Below are 23,685 nucleotides of genomic sequence, written 5' to 3' on the forward strand. Positions count from 1 at the left end.
ACAACAAAAAAGTTTTCACCGCAAATTCCTTTCAAGAATCCAATTGTCATATCGAGTCGCAATGTACGCGTAATATTTCATCAGCTTTCGTTTCTCGTCGACCTTCCTCAGACCCAGGACCTCGTCCCTATTTATATTAAACTAGAGACATTTACATTTCATATGCTAATTTTATAAGTTTATTATTATTTCGGCGTAGTCAGTTACAGAATTGCCTTCGCTTATGATGGAGTAATGCGAACACATTTATAGAGGCCATTGTCGGATTTTTTATTTATTTATTAGGCACACAATACATATCACAAGCTAAAAAGCTACTTAAAAACACACAAGTAATAATTATGTGGTGTCGTGGGACACCAGGTAGGAACGAAGTTCCTTCGGCTAATGTAGAATCGACACAATTTGCAAAAAAAAAAACGTGCTCAATTTTATGTTGGTTTTCTTGATTTTTCTCTTAAATTTTGCTGATTAGTTTTTATTTAAGTACAGGAAAGTATTTAGGAAATTCAGTATTTTAGGAAATAATAAATTACGTAAAATAAAAATAAAATCGTAATTCAAATTATCAATTAAAATAACAAAATATGTCTCTTTATTTTTGTTTGACAACATAAAATTACATAGAAATAGAAATAATTACAAAATAGAGAGAGAAGGGATGAGAGAACGAAAAGAAAGAGGGAGAAAGAGAAAGGTATTATACACTACTCGCTTGGGTATACGACTGTCGCGCCTGCGCACGTCTTATTTAACGATTTTATTCCACGGACTTGTTCTTACGGTTTTGCTATTACATTTTTTTCAGTTCGGTCGCGCAGCAAAATCCCTATCCCCTCCAAGGCTGCCGTAAGGAACTTCGTTCCAAAAGTAAAAAGAAACAAAATCTGGCTTGCAACATAAGCCATGTGCGCATTACAAGCAAGATATATGTGCTGAATATTGTATACAATGGTTGTTTGATTTCGGAACGTCAAAAGTGTCAGCTAGTGACGTCCGCTATGACACTTTTTCCCCTTTCAATCCCAGCCGCCAAGGGCGACGCATCGATTTCATATCTATATATATAAAAGAAAGTCGGGTTAGTTACACTATTTATTATAACTCAAGAACGGCTGAACTGATTTGGCTGAAAATTGGTGAGGAGGTAGCTTAGAACCTGGAAAAGGACATGGGATACTTTTTATCACATTCCCGTGGGAAGTGACATAAAACGTGGTATAACAAAACGCAACTGATATGGAATAACAAAACGCAACTGACAGCTAAACGTAATGTAGTCTATGGTTAATTATAGTAGAATTTTGAAGTTGACCGGTTTGAAATAAATCTTGAAGTCGTCGTGGCCTAAAGGATAAGACGTCCGGTGCATTCGTTGTTGCGATGCACCGGTGTTCGAATCCCGCAGGCGGGTACCAATTTTTCTAATGAAATACGTACTTAACAAATGTTCACGATTGACTTCCACGGTGAAGGAATAACATCGTGTAATAAAAGTCAAAATAACATCGTGTAATAAAAGCAAAATTATAATTTGCGTAATCACTGGTGGTAGGACCTCTTGTGAGTCCGCACGGGTAGGTACCACCGCCCGGCCCATTTCTGCCGTGAAGCAGTTAATGCGTTTCGGTTTGAAGGGTGGGGTAGCCGCTGTAATTATACTGAGACCTTAGAACTTATATCTCAAAGATGGGTGGCGCATTTACGTTGTAGATGTCTATGGGCTCCAGTAGCCACTTAACACCAGGTGGGCTGTGAGCTCGTCCACCCATCTAAGCAATAAATAAAAAAAACCGTGTGGCGGAACAAAGTTCGCCGGGTCCACTAGTATTCATATATTTTTTATTTGTCACGTAAAGACTAATAGATATATCAAAACCAATAAATACAGTTCACTCTCATTTACCGCAACGCAACAATGGTCCTTACAACTATACGAAGAAACAACACGATAACGAAAACTAAACTAATTTATAATGTAAGGAAATAATGTTATTCGCAATACACATTAAACAATTACGTTACTTAGGCTACTATTAACGTGGAGTATGACCTTGAACATTTTTATAAACGCTATTTTTTTTATGATTGAAAGATTACTGGTGAAGGCCTTTCCAGTTTCACCAGGACATGTGGGTGAGCAAAGGCTCAGCCAGGAGGGGTGGGATTTGATAACAACTGCCCGAGCGCCTCCGAAGGAGACCTAACAACTCAAGAGTAATTATAAACGTCACTAGCTTATAAGTACTTAACTTACCTTACTGGTGGTAGGACCTTTTGTGAGTCCGCGCGGGTAGGTACCACCACCCTGCCTATTTCTGCCGTGAAGCAGTAATGCGTTTCGGTTTGAAGGGCGGGGCAGCCGTTGTAACTATACTGAGATCTTAGAACTTATATCTCAAGGTGGGTGGCGCATTTACGTTGTAGATGTGTATGGGCTCCAGTAACCACTTAACACCAGGTGGGCTGTGAGCTCGTCCACCCATCTAAGCAATAAAAAAAAAATAAAAAAAAAAAAAAATTTCGACTACTGTGGGACCTCTAGTTTTAATTAATATTCAAATGCTGACAGATAACGTCTCAGCCGTCAGCTTGAACCCCGAAAACGGTATTCGTAGAATCGGAAATAATATACCGAGAGTTAAAAAAAAACGTGAAATCAAACGACAAAAGTAGCTTTAATTGCGTCTACGACTCGTGAAGGCCAAAGATAAAATTATTTAGACTCTTATGCCGGCCACTCACATGCGCGCAAACATTCGTACAATGTGAAGGGCCGTCAAACATTCATTCGCAAACTTAGCAGCTGTGTAAATGGGTTCGCATACTCAATTTGCGAACCCGTTTGCGCTTCCTCCTACACTTGTTTACGAATGTCTCACGAATTTCTCCTCCTTTTTAATTCGTCAATAGAACATTGGAGAGAAAAAGAGTTTTGAATTCTTTCCCAGACATCATTTAACAGCCATGCTGTTTTTATGGGATTTCTTTTGATGAAGATACGCTACACAGTAGACGTCACGATCTATGAAAATAGCGAAACGTCCGTTGCCTTCGCAATCCTGGGCGCAACTGGTCACACGAATGTGTGGGAGACTACGCGAAGGATCGCGGTTCGCGCGCTTTGATGTCTGTTAAAAAACCGACACGGCTTGGAAAACCACGAATGCAGCGAAAACTTTGCATAATCATTTGCAAATGTCGTCCTACACTTGCGGGTTTGCGTATTCGTGCGAATGTGAGTGACCGGTATTAAGATGTAACGCTCAAAATTCAAAATCGAATTGTCACTCGTGGCTAAAAAAAAATTTGTTTTCTTGTTGCTACAGTGCAGTCGCGCTCCGCTGTTTGCTCCTGTATTCAACTTGACAGTTCCGTAAAATGAATTTATATATGACAAAACAAACACGTTCAGGTCTGCTTTAAAAAAAGTGTTTAGCCAAAGATCTTTGTGTTTTTTTTTGATAAATATTTACATCGTTTCTTTGCAGATTTAATTCAGTTTAGTACCTTTTCATTTTTTAATACGCTTTTATTAGCTTCAGACGTTAATAATAGTTTAAAAAAAGCTAAAAAAATACGGTTTTATAGAAAATTCAATTAAAAAATTAAAAATAAATTTTAATAAATTTGAATAAAAAAATAGTGTAAGAAAAAATGATTTTATTGTAAAAAAAAGCGCGTATTATTTATTGTATATAAGATGTTTTTTTTATAGCTAAGTAGGAGATAGCTTTATTGATTTTTTGGTACACTTTTTGGAAATATAGTCAAAATCTGTCATAACGACATCGAAGGGACTGCTCATATTCAGTCGTAAAAACCGATAGTCGTAACAACCGGTGATTTTTAATGTGTATCGTGCAAGTACAAACAAATCGATAGGGAATTATTGGAATAATATATTTACATAATACGCGATTTTTCTTCAATATTAATTTGTTTTCTTTTTCTTTGCGACATTTTGAAAGTTTCACGAATAACTCCACAAAGTTTTGGTGCGTCTTGTGTATAGATAAGTAACAAACTAACTGAAGAGATATGAAGAAGCGGACTTTGACTGCCGCATGCACGTGTTTTGTTTCTAAGAATTAGAAAAGACCCTACACTAAACTAAATCCTATTGTTTTGTTTCCTGATTTTAATAGCCATTGAAGACAAATGTAGATACCTATTCAAATTGTTTACAATACAGCTTAGCTGGTCGTTCTAACAGATCAAATTCTCCGAAATATTAGTTAAATGTGGTCGTTTTATGAGGTATGTCGTTATAAGCAATGTCGTATAAAGCAATGTTTTTAATAAGGCGGTCATATAGCATTCAGCCGGGACCTTTGTTCTAGGTTATTATAACCGGCATGTTGTTCTAAACGATGTCGCAGTAAACGGTTTTGACTATAGTACTCTTTTTTTGATATGGCAATTAAAAAAAAAAAAAAAAATGTAATACACAAATTAATCCTAAGGCATCAGTAATTATGGTCGAATTTCGATCCGGACGTATGTTAACGTTCACTTCCTTGATGCTTGTAATTAAAATTCCCATGGGATTCCTCAGAAACGATTTTCAAATTCAAACACTTTAGTTTTTTAGGATCATACGCTTTCAAACATACAAACAGTCCATGTAAAATTGCATTAGTGTGCGTAGATTATTACCAAACAATGTGGCGTATGAATCATTTTGCTTTTAATATTCTTAACGTGGCTTTTCGGATCGGGGTGACCAGGGCAAACTGGCGTACCACCGCAACAGTTCATGACCAGAATTAAGGCATTCGATAAAGCTTGATCTAGATTAGAACAAAAAAAATTGTATCGTTCTTATGCAAAGAAATGAACTGAATGTTAATTTTTTGTTAGTTTTATGTCTACATAGACGTTTGCTTGTCTTCGTACGAGTCTGTGCGAGCGTAGATGGTGATAACCGACCGTAAATAGACCGCGCGGGTAGGTACCACCATCCACCACCAAATAGCCTCTCAAGGCTCTCAGCTTAGGTAGGAAAAAAAAAAGTTTTTTTAACGGTAGGCAGCGGCTTGGCTCTGTCCCTGGCATTGCTGAAGTCCGTGGGCGACGGTAACCACTCACCATCAGGTGCGCCGTATGCTCGTCTGCCTACACGGACAATAAAAAAAATATAAAAAAAATTTGTACCTATTGGCGGGATTCGAACATCGGCACAGTCGATCGATATGAATGCATGTCTTATCATTTAGGCCACGACGATTTAATTTTTGTCAGATTTCCACTTATTGATGGACTGTAGGGAGAAAGAGGCAATTGCTAGAGCTGACTGAGGCTGCACAATCGTCTCTTCTGATGGGTATATTTATTATCCAATCAAATTTATTGATTAAGATCTTCTTACCCAGCATAATTAGCCTTACATTTCGACTTTAAGCTCGGCTCTTACACCCCTATGTTACAGTCAAAGTCAGAATCTGAGTTCATATCTATAGTTACCGGAAAGCGTTAATGTTTTTAAAAATAATACACTTTAATTTAATATCCACGGTGACCGGACCGTTTGTTTGAACAAAATGAATTTGTTTTTGTAACAAATATATGTACATTTACCCTCTGTGTTCCGAAACTATTTGCCTTAATTTAATGAAACTTGGTAGGGTTGTTGTTCAGGGTAGGGTCAATGGTAAAAGACCTCGTTGACGAAGCCCCATGCCCTGGACTGATCAAGTGAAAATCCTTAACAAAACCCCACTTAACGAGTGCCAAGCCCGAGTTTGCTAATTATGGAGAACATCTATCAAGGCTTTATTAACATGGATTCCACATGATTATGACAACTCTGCTAAGAGTAACCGACTATGATGATGATGATGATGTTTTTTTTCCGTACCTATTCGCTGGTAGCCAGAGGTGGATTATCCGTAAGGCAAACTAACTTAAAAACTAAAACTTTATTCGCTTTTGAGCGTATGAATATTTCTAAAGGTGGCAATCTCTATATATAAAAATGAATTGCTGTTCGTTAGTCTCGCTAAAACGGCATGACTGATTTGGCTAATTTTGGTCTTGAATTATTCGTGGAAGTCCAGGGAAGGCTTAAAAGGTGAGAAAATATAAAAAAGCTCGGAATTATATAAAAACAAACAATTTTCTTTTTCCTTTGATGTGTCCCCTTGATGTATCTTTTATTTATCGATTGAGGCACTACGAAGTCTGCCGGGTCGGCTAGTTATTAATAACTTCTAAAGTAAGATATCTAGCCGTAACACGAATAGAACAAAATTTAGACAATCAGGGCGTGGAATGAATAGTGCGTGCAAAATATTAATAGACCGGTTCGATTCTGTTTTGGAATTATCGACATATTTGTACGATTAGTGTTGTAACACGCTATTCGACGAATACGATAAATTTCGTTTTATCCTTTCATAGATCGTCATGCTGCGTCCTTTTAGTAAAAGTGGTAGCTTAGTTACTGGGCGAATCTTTTCAGTGGGTCAGATTTCGAACCGGTGGTAGATTCTGCGAAGGGCTGACCTGACTAGAGCTAATGTTAGCAAACTCTCTTAGCCTTAGGCTGAGCCCGTGAGCTCACATATCTGTCCGCGAGAAGAGAATAGAGATTTAACCAAACTCTTGGATTCATATTCCTTTTTCCAACTATACTTCTGCTGATTTTATTTTAATGGATGTAACAATTTACAAATGTAAGTTGTTTTTCTTGTTTATCTGTCAATTTACTCCTGATGGTGTTGATCATTAAGAGATACTACAATAATATTTTGAATTATCTTTATTTTTCGCAATAATGAAATAACACTTTTTTTTAAACATATTATTATCCGCAACACGATTCGTCAGATTATAGAAACAGAGTTATCAGCAACATGCTTCGTCAAAAATTACAATACTTACTTTCAGCTACAAGCCGACGCTTGCTGCAATTATCCTAGCCATGATTAAAATATTTTCAATCATCATCATCCACGTGACGACTAAACCGTCCGCACTCATGGTATACTTGTTCGAAAGGATAATCTATTGAGTTCCTCGTCGGATCTTCTCAGAGTCTCGCAATTCCAATTCGGTGGTAAATTCTAGCGAAGCACTGGCTCATAGAGCTTGAGAGGCCGAAAATCTCCTAGGAGAAAATTGTCTTTAGTAACTGCTTTTTAAAATCAAATATCACGAGGCATCAAAATATGTCCACGTAGTGTGAACACGCTGAAGCGATATCTATATATTAATACGTGAAGCAAAAACTTTATAGCCCTTTTTACGAATATTACACCGACGGAGGAGTATAAAATTCCCCACACTCATAGAGAATATAGAGAAGGAGTGCAGAATGTTTTTTTTTATGCATAAAAAATACATTAAATCAATAAATAAAAAAATTACGCACATTACCATGTATTTGACGCACACACGCATGCATATTATTATGGTGTTTCCCCCTACGGTTTTCCCCTCTACGGTGTTTCCCAAACGCTATGACATGTCCTTCTTCAAACGAGGCTTGTGGAGAGTATTAAGCGGTAGGCAGCGGCTTGGCTCTGCTCCTGGCATTGCTGAAGTCCATGGGCGACGGTAACCACTCACCATCACGTGGGCCGTATGCTCGTCTGCCTACAAGAGCAATAAAAAAAATTACTCGACTAAAATCAAACCCGAATGCATATTATTACCATGCATATTATTTGCTTATTGTCAAACTTTTCTTATATTACTTATAGTCTGTGGTCAAATTGAGAATAGATTTAAATGTTGTTTTTCTTTATTAATATTGTCTAGAGTGTAGTCTTGGCGAAATATGTGATTATAGAAGTATAATAGTCTTTGACAATAGAATCATAATAGTGTACAAACTTATAATTTCAATTAATTGTAGTCTAATTTCGACTACCGACGGACCACTAGTATGTATAATGTTGTTTAGCAGGCTTAAATGAATTAGGTGTTACAATATGCAAAAGACTTATTCCAGTTTTGGCTTCAAGCATTGTTCTTTTGTTCTCTGCACATAGTAAATCTTTATTGTTATCGTGCTTTATAAATAATTGTGACGACAAATCGTCATAATATCGTTTCCGGCTATCGTGTCCTCGAGTCTTTTGAGACGCAGGCCTTGACCTTAGCAATGAGTACGAAACTTAGGAATCGATTTGAGTACGTTTTCCCTTCATTAATCAAGTATATTTGTTTTAGTGCTCGTTTTTATCGTGCACAATTTTATCGATACGGTGCCACAACACTAATTAGTGAGTGACCTTCGGTACAGAATTGCAATTATATCGAATTACCGTAGGTGTCGAACGTAATAGGGAAATTTAATGAATAATATATAATACTAGTTTTATGAATATACTAGCGACCCGCCCTCGCTTCGCTTCGGAAACATTAAAACACACATGAAACCAAAAAAAAAAAATAAAAAAAAATTAAAAAAAAGTAGCCTGTGTTCATCAGGGACAATGTCGGCTTCTAATGGAAAAAGAATTTTTCAAATCGGTCCAGTAGTTTCGGAGCCTATTCGAAACAAACAAACAAACAAATCTTTCCTCTTTATAATATTAGTATAGATAATTTGTTTAATGCGATATTTGATTTAAGCGAATGGCTAAAGAGTTCCTGTTTTCTAAGGGGGAACAAAAGATTTACGACTTTGGAACGATATTTAGTTAGTTTGTTATTTTCAAACCCGCAAAATTATAATTTGCGTAATTACTGGTGGTAGGACCTCTTGTGAGTCCGCGCGGGTAGGTACCACCACCCTGCCTATCTCTGCCGTGAAGCAGTAGTGCGTTTCGGTTTGAAGGGCGGGGCAGCCGTTGTGACTATACTGAGACCTTAGAACTTATATCTCAAGGTAGATGGCGGCATTTACGTTGTAGTTGTCTATGGGCTTCAGTAACCACTTAACACCAGGTGGGTTGTGAGCTCGTCCACCCATCTAAGCAATAAAAAAACAGCATATTTCTCGATTGGCATTAACGATTTGTATATGTCTGCGTGAATTCTTTGTTCTCTCGTTTCTGGGCATCGATAGCGAGATACTGGACTGGTTACTGTAATCTCACTACCCTTGGTAATTCGCATCTAGTACTCGTCGATTTTTATGTATCCACATACAGGGTGTTTCATTTTCAGGTAATACCTATATATTAATAGGTGAAGCAAAAACTTTGTATCCCTTTTTTAACGAAAATTACGCGGACGGAGTATGAAATTTTCCACACTTATAGAGAATATAAAGAAGGAGGGCAGAATGCTAATATTTTTTTTAAATAATGCATAAAAGATACATTAAATCAATAAAGAAAACATTACACACACTACATACCATGTATTTAACGCACACACGCATGCATACTATTTATTTATTGTCAAACTTTTTGTTCTTGACGTCTGTTGTCAAATTGAGAATAGATTAAATATTGTTTGTCTTTGTTAATATTTTTTTATAGTGTAGCCTTGGCGAAATTTGTGATTATAGAAGTATAAAATACAATCATAATAGTGTACAAACTTACAATTCCAATTAATTATAGTCGAATTTCGATTACTGCGGGACCTCTAGTCTTTATAGTTATATTAGTGTGGTCACACACTGGTGGTAGGACCTCTTTTGAGTCCGCACGGGTAGGTACCACCACCCCGCCTATTTCCGCCGTGAAGCAGTAATGCGTTTCGGTTTGAAGAGCGGGGCAGCCGTTGTAACTATACTTGAGACTTTAGAACTTATATCTCAAGGTAGGTGGCGGCATTTATGTTATAGATGTCTATGGGCTCCGGTAATCATTTAATTCCAGATGGGCCGTGAGCTCGTCCACCTACCTAAGCAATAAATTAAAAATAAAAAGAAGTATGTATGTAAGTCACTCAATCAAAAAATAAATTAATTTTCTCTAATTGTAAATTACAACATCCTGTATAAACAGATGTCATTATTGGCATAGTACAACGGGTGCGCGTTAAAGGTTAACGGGTCTTGTTCTAGATAAAGTAATGAATAAACCATTTGTTGATTTAAAAAAAAAAAAACTAATATCAAGCCTTGAAGAATTCATTAATTGCAAGTAAAAAACGAATGTAGATTGAGTCTACCCGTAATAAATTGGGGGAAAAGGACAGAGATACTTGACTTCTCTTTCGGGGGCACGAGCTATTGATCTTCAAGTGATTCTGCGATCTCTTAAAGGAAATCGGTAAATTGTTTTAGCTCGGTACTAATTTTGGTTTATTGTACGCCTAAAAGCCGAAAAGCTCTCGCGTGACGATTGTGCCCACTGAGTTTCTCGCCGGATCTTCTCAGTGGGTCGCGTTTTTGATCCGCTGGTAGATTCTGCGAAGCACCGCTCTTGCTAGGGCCAGTGTTAGCAACACTCCGTTTTGAGCCCCGTGAGCTCACCTACACACGTTAGGGTGAAGCTGAAATAGCCTCTCAAGGCTATCAGCATAGGTAGGAAAAAAAAGTGACGACGTGGGTAGGACATGGTGGACAGATGATCTGCTAAAGGTCGCTGGAATCCGCTGGTCACAGGCTGCGCAAGTCTGGTTATTGTGGCGAACCTTGTGGGATGCTTATGCAATTGACGTCGGTGTGCTGAAAAAAAACGTGTCTAGCTATAAGTATGCCGGTGCTCTAGTCTTGCAAGCGTGTATAAATTTTTTTCAAACTAAATATCGATAAATTAGAACCATAACTCAGCAAATCCGAAGTAAATGGTGTTTCAAAATTTTTTTTTTAATCATATCTGTTTCGGTGATACATTATTTTAAATGTTATAGTTGAAGTTTGAAACTGATGTTGAACCTTTGAGTTTTAACCGATGACTTCCTACAGTGTTTTTTTATGTTTGAGAAGTTTCTGGTGGCCCGAAGGCCTTTCCAGTTTTACCAGGGCAGGTGGGCTTATCAGAGCACGTTTAACATGAAGAAAGAACGTCGTGTGATAAAAATCAACCCCGCAAAATTTTATACGAGCGACCCGCCCTCGCTTCACTTCGGAAACTGTAATTTATTATTGATTTCTCCACTATTTAATGGATGTCTATATCTATACTAATACTATAAAGAGGAAAGATTTGTTTGTTTGTTTGTTTCGAATAGGCTCCGAAACTACTGGACCGATTTGAAAAATTCTTTTTCCATTAGAAGTCGACATTGTCCCTGATGAACATAGGCTACTTTTTTTATTTATTTTTTTATTTTTTATTTTTTGTTTCATGTGTGTTTTAATGTTTCCGAAGCGAAGCGAGGGCGGGTCGCTAGTATGTGATAAAACTAAAGTTAATCTACAACAAAAACCCTAAATCAAGCTTAGAAACCCCAATGAATGCACTTGCTATAGAATTAAATCAGGCACTTAGTTAATAGTGAGCGCCTACTCCTGATGATAAAAAAACAACTTTTGCAACTGGCGCATCTATCTATTAGCGTGCCAAATTTGTTATTTTTTTTCGATACCTAAAATTCATTAAAGGATATATCAAAATATTCAAACACGCTTTTGTTAACTGGACACTTGTCTTTGTCTATGATCTTAAATCTGCGTCGTATATATATTATATGTAAGATTGCTAAGAACGGAACGTATGAAATGCGTGTGGAACGGAGCGTTAAGATGTGAGTGAGAGAGAGGAAACGGAAAGAAAAGAAGAAGAGAATGATGAAATGATGATGAGAAATGAGAAAAGGAAAATGACGAAGAATGGTTAAGTAAATAATAGTTTAAAAAAAACTAACAAAATAAGCTTTTATAGAAAATACAACTAAAAAATAGAAAATAAATTTTAATAAATTTGAATTAAAAATAGTGTAAGAAAAAATGATTTTACTGTAAAAAAGCGTGTACTAGTAAAAAGGAAAAATCTTAAATATAACCTGTTACATGTAACTTCATTAAATATTACGTATTAAATGTGTGGAGTGAATCAAATTAAGTAATTAAGAATTGACTGATCCAGTGGTGCAGTAGATAATTCCCCTGTCTGTTCCGTCAAGGGTCGTGGGTTCGATTCTCGCATCGAGCAAACATTGTGTGATGAACAGGTTTTTTGTTTGCTCTTTATCTCGGTATGTATATATTTAAACGTATATAAGTATGTATGGCAGTCTCTGGTATACATAATACAGGCAATCTTAATTTGGGACCAGATGACCGTGCGTGATTTGTTCCTAGTTATCATTATATATATATTATACGCGAAGCAAAAACTTTGTATCCCTTTTTACGAAAATTGCGCGGACGGAGGAGTATGGAATTTTCCACACTTATAGAGAATATAGAGAAGAACTGTATAATGCTAATTTTTTTTAAAATAATGCCCAAAAGATACATTAAATCAATAAATAAAACATTACACACACTACCATGTATTTGACATACACACATAATATACTCTTTGTTTATTGTCAAACTTTTGTTATTGCTTAAAGTCTGTTGTCAAATTGAGAATAGGTTATTATTGTTTAACTTTAATATTACTATTAAAGTTCAAACTTATAATTTCAATTAATTATAGTCGAATTTCGACTGCTGCGGGACCACTAGTTGTCATTTATTAAGTGTGGAAGTTATAAATGAACATATTAGTTCATACTTTCTAAATCAGCGTGACAGAAGGACGAACAACGTTCAACCTAAGCAAATAGAATAGCTCATTTAATTAGAGAGGAATTTACATTTAAAGCTACCATAAGATATGTTAATATTTTTTTTCTTCCTACCTATGCTGATAGCCTTGAGAGGCTATTTCAGCTTCGCCCTAATATGTAGGTGAACTCACTGGGCTCAAACCAGAGTGCTGTTAACACTGGCCTTAGCAAGAGCAGTGCTTCGCAGAATCTACCACCGGATTGGAAACGCGACCCACAGAAGATTCGGAGAGAAACTCAGTGCTCTGTGTCTGTGGGTTAATTCGCTCGTCGAGCCCTTCGTCGAAAGCGACGGGTTCGACGAGGATGGTGACCGGTGCTTTTGGTACCTAAAAACACCGATCCGTAATGACGATGTGTTAAGGATATGAAAAGAAACATCTGAAGCGGTTAAGATCAAATCAAATTTTATTCAAAAAGTTTTCAGGACACAATTTCTGATCACACGATCCGATCCGATCACAGTACTAACTTTAAATCTACATCGCTCGATCTTTACCAAGACGGTGATGCGACAGCAAACACCAAAGGCACTTGAGGATGAGCTAAGAACGCAGGTCCGACCAGAGGTATGGTGGGATAACTAGTCTTGGTGGCTATGGCTCCTTGAATGGTTGAAAAATGTCCAGCGCCTAACACACCTGAAGTCTGCGCATCACTTTCAACAGCCGATGTTTTGGCAGCGCTTTGAATGGCCGAAGACTCTGCGGCCTCAGTCGCGCTTTTCGCTTCAACGGCAACCGAATCGGTGTTCCCCTCAACTTTCCCGACTTCCAATTCAGCGGGACCCTCTTCGGTTTTAGCACTGGCTTCTATGTCCGCGACGGTCTTGACTTCTGCCACCGGTGGCTGGGTCGGAATACTTTTGATGACAGGGGATGCAATTCCCGGGTAAACGACCGGGAATACTGGTGCTACAACGTAAGGTGCGGCTCCCACGGCGCTTTTAGCTAGCTGTACGGCTTGACTAGCCACCGCACCGTCTAACTGCGCTTCAGCTGTTTTAAGAGCATCCAGGGCTTGCCATTTCTTATCCTCAACTGCCCAAACACCATCGACAGCCTGTTCCTGAGCTAGATTAGTGTTCACGACGGCTTTGACGTTGTAATTTTCTGCGTTTTGTTCATTGGTTGCGATGGCTTTATCGGCCGCCGCTTGGGCGAGATCAGCGGCTTTAACCTGGGCGTCGATCGCTGCAGCCTGAATGTCTCCAGGTGATAGAGTGGGGACAACAGCTGGGATGGCCACAGCGTGGTACGCCACGGCTGGGAACGGCACCAGATGGGAAGGTGCGGCTGCAACGCAGGCCAGTAAGGCGGAAACAATCTGTATGAGAAAAAAAAATTTTTAGACAGTTGTATACGGCCAATCACTAGGTATGTTTAAAGCGGTTAAATGGTTTGAAGTCGAAGGTATTTCTGGTCACTATGAATTTTACCTCATGTCTCAAGGTCAATACGTATACTATTCTTTACTTATGTATTCTGAACACATGATACTAGATAAGCCCCAAATTTCTTGGTCCCTTTCTGCACAATTCCACATAACAATAAAAATGTATAATTGCACAAACCTGACAACAATTTGACCTTTATTAAAAATGAATAATTTATAATTTACGCTTTGACAAAGACACGCTCTAGGTCTAGGATTTAATTGGAAATTATTATAACGTCAACAACTGATTAATATTTTAGTGTCGGGCGTTTTGTAGTGAGGCGTATTTTCAGCAATCTATTAATTTTCTTTATCTCACTCCTAATTCAATTCAATTCAACGGCCGTCTGGTGTAGTGGTAAGTGACATGGTCATTATACAAGGGGGTCGCGGGTTCGAATCCCGCCAAGGGAAGATATTTGTATGATAAATATAAATGTCTTTTCCAGGGTTATGGATGTATATTAAATACATGTATGTGTAAAATAAAAATCTTACATTTATTTCCGTTATCTGGTACCTGTAACACAAGTTCTTAACGAACTTATCACGGGATCAGTTAACGTGGCGTGATTGTTAGTAAATATTTATTTATTATTTATTATTATATTTTTTAATCAATATTTAATTAAATGTTTCATGATTTCAGTGGTACGTTTAAATGAATTTTGAAATATATTTTTTTTATAAAAAAGAAAATCGATCAAAAGTACGTTTTTTTTCTTAAACTGATGTTGGCACATCACTACAGAGGTTCATAGCTATGATTAAAACTTCAGTGTTACTGTCCCAAAAATCAGTGAATGTTTTATTTTTTGGTGATTTTCCTTGATTTTCGGGAGTTTTAGACATAATTCAAACTGTTTTTATTATAAATATAAAGTATAGGTACGTAAAAGTAAAAAAGAATACGATCAAAATTTAAGAGTATAGTGAGATTACGCCGTAATAATAGTTCGAATAAATCTTTTAGTTTGTTTCTTTTTTGTCTAGATATGTGAACATGCTCACGGCCCGTCTAATGGTAAAACGGGTAACGGAATAGAGATAACAATTTGGATTCCACCACTGACTTTGAGACGAGACTCACAGCCTCAATTGCGTTTTAGAAGGGTTGAAACCCTTCAAATTGGAAAGCACAATTTTTGCACTACCGAATTTGACAGGATGGAGTTACCATCCAAGTTCACAATACCACAATTATTTATTAATATAACCAATAATATTTGTTTTGGACTATAGACAGTCTATGCACTTCAGCTGCCATCATTTTTTTTTATTGCTTAGATGGGTGGATGAGCTCACAGCCCACCTGGTGTTAAGTGGTTACTGGAGCCTATAGACATCCATAACGTAAATGCGCCACCCACCTTGAGATACAAGTTCTAAGGTCTCAAGTATAGTTACAACGGCTGCCCCACACTTCAAACCGAAACGCATTACTGCTTCACGGCAGAAATAGGCAGGGTGGTGGTACCCACCCGTGCGGACTCACAAGAGGTCCTACCACCAGTAAATCAGATAATAGTAACGCCAAATAAAAACAAATACGCCAATATTTTCTGGATAGCAGAAAAATAATGTTTAAAGAATATTAGATCACAAAATTTCTATAGTACATTATCTCAATCGATAAACTAAACATCAGTGATTTGATGTTCGTTTTCCTGGTAAAACCTTCTACATTAATATTGACACTGTTATAAACACTGAGCACAAGGAACTCTTCAACCGTCCTAGAAAAATAGTCCTAAAATGTACACTTCACTTTTATTTTTATTATTATTAAACTTTTTTCAATAATAGTCAACTAACCAGAAATCTCATCTTGCTGTTCTTGTAAACCCCGAGAGCTACTGATCGCTCTCATCAACCTTCGCTTCGTATTTATACCGGCTCATCAACTTTGTATATAAACCTGGCTGTATGTAATGGATGGTCGTTGCTTCGAACGAAAAAAATAAGTCGATCTCAAGATGGCGGGAATGCAGGAAGCGGTCTGGCGGTTTTGACGTTTAACGTTCAGGGCTGCTACGTATACTTTATTTTTAATAAATTTTCGTTATTTTTGATAGGAATATACGTTGTTGTGAAAATATTTATCTACGCACGATAAATAATTTCGCAATTGCGATTTATGTGCGACTTAAGTTCAAAGCTAACAAATTTTGAAAATATTTTTGCTGCCTAAATCGAAAGCATCCGTTAACAAAAAAAAACGGTGCGCGTGCAATTTGGTGCACATGAATGAAGTGAAACTTCTTTGTAGTATTTTGATGTGTGATGTGTAGTATTTTCGTTTACTTCATTTTAATACGCTTTTATTAGCTTCATACGGATGTTAGTATGTAACGGAATCTTCGAACATGATTTTGACCCCCTTCAAAACGTCGGATTAACTCGAAATTTGGCATACTTATCAAGGACCGATAACAAATCAATATTTTAACAGTTTGATCCGTTATCCTTACTAGGATAATCTACTAGGATTAGCCATTATTTGTTTTCCTGAGACCCGGAGTGTCTGCGTCAAGACGAAGAGGTAAAAAACCGGGCGCGACGATCACCTATTTCCCGGATAGTTACCGACTGTTTTATTCGTGTTTTCAATAATCAACTCTTCTCGACATCTATTGGCGAATAATAATACTATTTTTCTTAATTGAGGGCAACTAACCGCTTTAAAGACACAACAAGATGAAGTTATAAAAAAAAACTGGTCATCATCTATCTAGTTATATTTTAATTAAGTTAATTGCGTTTTCAATTCGACAACCCTGTTGAATCTTTCTCTGATCTTAACTTATTTTAAACAAAAGAAAACTGAAACTGAAGTAATGCGTGTTCTTAGACCAGTTCTCGTATCTTCGGGCTTGGTATATAATTAGGTATATGGTTTGAACTTGACCAATTATCTAGAATCTAGACAAGGGTATGGTCAATCCTTATATAGTCTTCAATATTATTTATGCATTCTTATCGATAGTCTGTTTTAGGGCTACCTACGTTTGGTATTAAAGATTTATATAAATTAAAAATGAATTTGTTTTTATTGCTTACATGGGTGGACCAGCTCACAGCCCACCTGGTGTTAAAATAAAATAAAATAAAAATAAAAAAATAAAATAAAAACGACTGCCCCATCCTTAAAACCGAAACGCATTACTGTTTCAGGGCAGAAATGGGCGGGGTGGTCGTACCTACCTGTGCGGATTCACAAGAGGTCCTACCACCAGTAATTACGCAAATTATAATTTTGCGGGATTGATTTTTATTACACGATGTTATTCCTTCACCGTGGAAGTAAATCGTGAACATTTGTTAAGTACGTGGTTCATTAGAAAAAATTGGTACCCGCCTGCGGGATTCGAACACCGGTGCATCGCTACATACGAATGCACCGGACGTCTTATCCTTGAGGCCACGACGACCAAATTTTTAAAACAACATTTGTTTAGAGATTTTAGAAATTCAGTGCATTAGATGGGAGTAGTGAATTGCAACATTTTTTCTTTATTTTTTTTTTATTGCCTTTGTAGGCAGATGAGCATACGGCCTACCTGATGGTGAGTGGTTACCGTCGCCCATGGACTTCAGCAATGCCAGGGGCAGAGCCAAGCCGCTGCCTACCGCTTAATACTCTCCACAAGCCTCGTTTTATTGTCACATTTGAATCATATTGTGGGCTTCAATTCAATATTATTTATGCATTCTTATCGAAAGTCGGACTTTTACGGCTACCTTTGGTATTCAAGATTTATATAAATAAATAAAAAGCATTTTTAAAATAACATTTTTATATCATAGATTTAGTGCATTAGATGGGAAAACGGTTTCATGTTAGATGTGCCGCATTTTATCGGCTAAGATTGTGGGCGGTATAGATGTGAAGTGGAAATTTGGCTTACAGACAACTATAGTAATAATCTCGAAAGACCTAGGGGCCGTAGTCCCATGCGCTGGTCCGATCAGATTAAGACGACTTTGGACTCCAGCATCAATGTCGCTATCTACTGCGCGGAGGACAGGAATGAATTGAGGAACTTAATCCTAACAAAAGTGCTCCGTAATGGTCACGACCCTCAGCACTGAGGGATATGACGCACGGAGGAGGATAGTAACATATAGTATTTAAATAACATACTGTATACCCTAAAGAGAACGACCATACACTGAAATTTAAGGTTATATACACTTGCATGTGTGTTCTTTCTTCCTTTTCCTCACCTTATCCCACTAGGTGGGGTCGGCACAGCGATTTTTTCTATTCCATTCTCCTCTATCAGCCGTCATCTCAACACTCACCCCTCTCTCTCTTCCTCCTATGGTCATTCACACACTCCAACCATGTCTTCTTCGGTCGACCTCTTCCCCCTCTACCTCTGTTATCTTGCATGTGTGTTACCATTCCGAAATTTCACAAACGGGGTACAGCTATTCCCACTTTTGAAGAAACAGCGAGTACTTATACAAGGTCCTAATATTATTACAACTAGCGGTCCCCCAGTAGTCGAAATTCGACTATAATTAAATGAAATTATAAGTTTGAACATTATAATGGTTCTATTGTCAAAGACTTGTTATAACTCTATAATCACAGATTTCACCAAGACTACGCTATAAACAAATAATATTAATCTATTCTCAATTTTACCACAGACTATAAACACTAAACAAAAGAGTATAAATGCTTGTATGTGTGCCAAAAACATGGTAGTGTGTATAATGTTTTTGTATTGATTTAATGTATTGTTTATGCATAATTAAAAAAAAAAACAACATTCTACACTACTTCTCTGTATTCTCTATATGGAAATTTCATACTTTTCCGTTCGCCCAATTTTCGTAAAAAGGGGTACAAAGTTTTTGCTTCACGTACTAATATATAGATAGATAGACTGTACGTCCTACTACCAATAAAAGTCTGTTGGCCTTCGTATGCAGGTATAAAACTCAGGAAATGCTGCAGCCTTTTTCTCTGATGGGTTCCTAAGTCGATCAAGAATTATACTGGAAGAAATGGGGTTGTGCGCTAGACGCTCATTGTATAGACACTCTGGGTAAATTACTATTACACTTAATTGAGGTTTCGGCAAAGAGGAAACAAAAGGCTTGGTTAGTTTAGTAGGAACGGAAGTTTATTTATTGTTATTAATTTACATGGACGGATTTAATGACCTTGAGGCATTCAAAGTCAGCCGAAGTGGAAGCTGCAATGAACGGAGTAGGTGCATTGGTAGATAACTTAATTAAAAAACAGATGCTACACATTATATAGGTACTATGTTTATCAAAGTAGCATATGAATACATAGAATTTTATAATACATAAATATCAAACTTATAAATGAAATAAACATACATAATAATGGGCATTTTTATGAATTAGTCTATTGCTGTTTTTTTTTTTTCGTTTTGGCAAACAGACGAAGTTGTCGATGTGATCGACTGGGCAGAGTCGTTAATTTAAGTTTACTAGAGGTCCCGCAGTAGTCGAAATTCGACTATAATTAATTGGAATTGTAAGTTTGTACACTATTATGATTGTATTGTATACTTCTATAATCACAAATTTCGCCAAGGCTACACTATAAAAATTAATAAAGACAATATTTAATCTATTCTCAATTTGACAACAGACGTCAAGAACAAAAGTGTGACAATAAATAGTATGCATGCGTGTGTGCGTCAAATACATGGTATGTAGTGTGTGTAATGTTTTCTTTATTGATTTAATGTATCTTTTATGCATTATTTTTAAAAATATTAGCATTTTGCGCTCCTTTTCTATATTCTCTTTAAGTGTGCGAAATTTCATACTCCTCCGTCCGCGCAATTTTCGTAAAAAGGGATACAAAGTTTTTGCTTTACGTATTAATTATTATTATATAACTAGTGCCCAGCCTTAACTAAAACATGAAAACTATACACGAACTATGTAAACATACTCGTTTGGTTATTAATGCTTATTTTATGTGCCCGTTTGAAATGTCAACGGGCCTGTCTTGTCTACATAGGTACGTGTAATAATACGTGTCTGTGTAGTTAATACAAAAAATGTATTTTATGTGTATATTATAAAGTTGCTCTTGTTTTCAATACAGTGTAAATATTGTATGTTGCAAACGATTGGGGTGTAGCGTTTTTACACGCTTTATATTAGCTTCACTTGCATGCATGTTTGTATGTTTGTAACTGACTCCTTTAGACGCGATTTTGACCCACTTTAAACGGCCAGATTTCATTCAAACTTTATAGATTTATCGAGGACCGATGACAATACACTAATTTGATAAGATTATTTCATAATTCAATTTGCAAAATAAGATTTTTGTCAATTTATATAATTTTTATCTATAGTCGATAAGGCAGGAATTGATGTTAAAGTACTTAATAGTTTCAAAAAACTAAAAAACACGCCTGATATAAAATTCAACAAAAAAATAAAAAATAAATTTTAATAAATTTAATAATAATGTAAAATTTATTTTATTTTAAAAATAGCGTGGGGTGCTTTTTAAGATATTATTGAAATAATAATTCTTCTACTCATATCTGTCAGAAAAATATTTATAACTAATGACACCATGCACCCCACGCTTTTTTTACAAAAAATATATTTTACACTATTATCAATTTAAATTTATTAAAATTTATTTTCTATGTTTTAGTTGGATTTTATATAAAGCGTGTTTTTTAGTTCTTTTTAACTTTTTAATTTTTTTATTGCTTAGATAAGTGGACGAGCTCACAGCCCACCTGGTGTTAAGTGGTTATTGGAGCCCATAGACCTTTACAACGTAAATGCGCCACTCACCTTGAGATATAAGATCTAAGGTCTCAAGTATAGTTACAATAGTATAGTAATGGTATAGTTACTATTATTTTTGGTATAATGCTTCGGTATGCTTCATTATCGTGTCCAATTTCAACACCGTGTTCTGAAAACCAAAGATCCGTATTCAATTTACAAAATAAAAAAGGTGAGAAATATCGACCTAACGATACAATGTCGCGTCTGATGCCCGATATTTTTCATCAACCTCTTTCTCTCATGTAGCAAATATGAGTTCCGTTTTGGAATATCATTCATATCATTCGGTATCCCAATGCGATTCGGTCCTTTGCCTTAACCGGGCAGTGGCATTGTCAGAGGCGGTTCTCGGAAGTTACGAGCTAAGTAAAAAAAATATATAATAACTTTTATTTTACCCCAATCCTATGTAGTATACTGTATCAGCGCTGTAATAAATATAATAATTCGTTTCCCTGTTCACCTACACTTGTCTCTTTCTATGTACGTTCAAACCAGACAATTAGGTGTTCTATACACGGTCAGTGTTGACTGATTATTCGATCAGTTTTATGTGATGAATAAAGTGATTGGAATTCAGTTTTCGTATCGATTGATATTAATATGTTGAAGCACCCCTATGTTTTTTTTTTTCATTGCTCTTATACTATTATACTTATATTATTACGGTAACCCGTGTTTGTTAGGGTTGTCGTTCACTTTGAAATTAGTGTATTTATTTTAGAACTTCTAAATTTGAATTAGAATGTATCAGTTAAATTATAATTATAATTATATTTTTTGTAAATTATAATTATTTGCGTAATTACTGGTGGTGGGACGTCTTGTGAGTCCGCACGGTTAGGTGTCACCGCCATGCCGTGAAGCAGTTTTGCGTATTGGTTTGAAGAGTGGGGCACCCGATGTACTGTAAAAACTGAAATCTTAGAACTCATATCTCAAGGTAGGTGGCGGCATTTACATTGTAGATGTCTATGGGCTCGGTAACCACTTAACATCAGATGGGCCGTGGGCTCATCCACCCATCTAAGCAATAAAAAAAAAGTACTTCACATAATTGAAAATGTAAACATAGCAATAGATAGAGGTTTCTTCTGTGTTCCTAGCAATGCTGATGCCCATGGGCGACCTCGGCAATAAACCACAAATACGCTAAAGTTTCAGTCCTTTATCGAAATTCGAGCAGAATGTGACGCTGACACTTGTAGATTTCGATAAAATTTTATGTACTTTTTTTTCCTGTTTTGTTTTATTAATTGACCTTTTGATACAAATTACGTTTCCGAACATATTAAAAGTCACCAAGAGATATATAAAAAAAAAAACAACGAACAAACGAGAAAATTGGTGCTAAATTATTTTCATTTTATAACTTCAGACGAATTACAGTCTTAGTTGCTCGATTAATGGTCGATATTTGAATACCACCCACGATAAATATCGTCAAATTATAAGAGATATCTTCGCTGTAGCCTTAGGCCGGTAAGTGGAACGCCATCTATCGTCGAATAGCAGAAAGAACGACTTTTTACTCGTATTTACCAAGAACGCTTGAGAAGTACAACGCTATCTATTATCAAATAGCGGAAACACATATCGAAACTACTCGACCTGTTCGGAATGTTCTCGACAATTGTTGAGATGTCGTATCGACTATAAAAGCGTTGCAGAGATGACACGAAGGCAGTTAGTAATCGGATCTACTCGAAGCGAAACAGCGAACGGATCACCTGAAGCGAAGCGGCAGAATTAAATTGAAAATTTTAAAGCGTTCGTTAGGTGTTTCATAGGGTTTGATTTGTACTAAAAGTCGTCGTGGCCTAAAGGATAAGACGTCCGGTGCATTCGTGTTGAGTGATGCACCGGTGTTCGAATCCCGCCGGCGGGTACCAATTTTTCTAATGAAATACGTACTCGAGAAATGTTCGCGATTGACTTCCACGGTGAAGGAATAACATCGTTTAATAAAAATCAAACCCGCAAAATTATAATTTTCGTAATTACTGGTGGTAGGACCTCTTGTGAGACCGCACGGGTAGGTACCACTACCCTGCCTATTTCGTCGTATTTGAAGGGTGGGGCAGCCATTATACTATACTGAGACCTTAGAACTTATATCTCAAGGTGGGTGGCGCATTTACGTTGTAGATGTCTATCGGCTCCAGTAACCACTTAACATCAGGTGGGCTGTGAGCTCATCCACTTATCTAAGCAATAAAAAAAATTACTTCGGTGGAAGTCTTATTTATCCCGAATCCCAGCGCGTACCATAGACATCCTTACGTGCATACAGCCGCGCTACTAGAGACGTCATTTGGGCGTTGCTCCGAGGCAAAAGGTCGGACTTACGACACACCCCACAACGCACAGAAGCCAGCTTTTGTAATTAAAGAGTACAACATTATTAAAGAAGGCTAAGTATTAACGTACAGTAAGGCTGAGTCTGATTGTCTCGAGTACCGTGGGAATCGAGTTTTGACATAGAAAAAAAATACACACTCATAATTAGCTATTTACAGCGTGTTGCGAAACTGTAGATTAATTGAATATGCAATTTCGAAAAGGGCACATGTCGCATATTTTGTCAAACTAGAGGTCCCGCAGTAGTCGAAATTCGACTATAATTAATTGGAATTGTAACTTTGTGAACAATTATGATTGTATTTTATACTTCTATAATTACAAATTTCGCCAAGACCACACTATAAAAAATATTAACAAAGACAAGCAATATTTAATCTCGATTTGACACAGACGTCAAGAACAAAAGTTTGACAATACAAAATAGTATGCATGCGTGTGTGC

At 36.8% G+C, this 23,685-nt stretch overlaps 2 protein-coding genes across 5 annotated transcripts in view; one reads left to right on the forward strand and one right to left on the reverse strand.

Annotated features, from left to right (window-relative positions):
* Nucleotides 1-23,685, forward strand: part of Rbcn-3B (WD repeat-containing protein Rbcn-3B) — a 128,949-nt gene that overhangs the window by 50,016 nt on the left and 55,248 nt on the right. The gene's annotated exons all lie outside the window — the stretch shown is intronic.
* Nucleotides 13,021-16,016, reverse strand: CPH3 (cuticular protein hypothetical 3). Its single transcript, XM_028177983.2, has 2 exons — nucleotides 15,883-16,016; nucleotides 13,021-13,956 (listed from the first exon to the last, which is right to left on the reverse strand). The coding sequence occupies exons 1-2, from the start codon at nucleotides 15,892-15,894 to the stop codon at nucleotides 13,126-13,128; spliced, it is 843 nt and encodes a 280-aa protein (XP_028033784.2). The 5' UTR covers nucleotides 15,895-16,016; the 3' UTR covers nucleotides 13,021-13,125.

Source organism: Bombyx mandarina, chromosome 02 (assembly GCF_030267445.1).
Source record: "Bombyx mandarina strain Sakado chromosome 02, ASM3026744v2".
Classification (NCBI taxonomy): domain Eukaryota; kingdom Metazoa; phylum Arthropoda; class Insecta; order Lepidoptera; family Bombycidae; genus Bombyx; species Bombyx mandarina.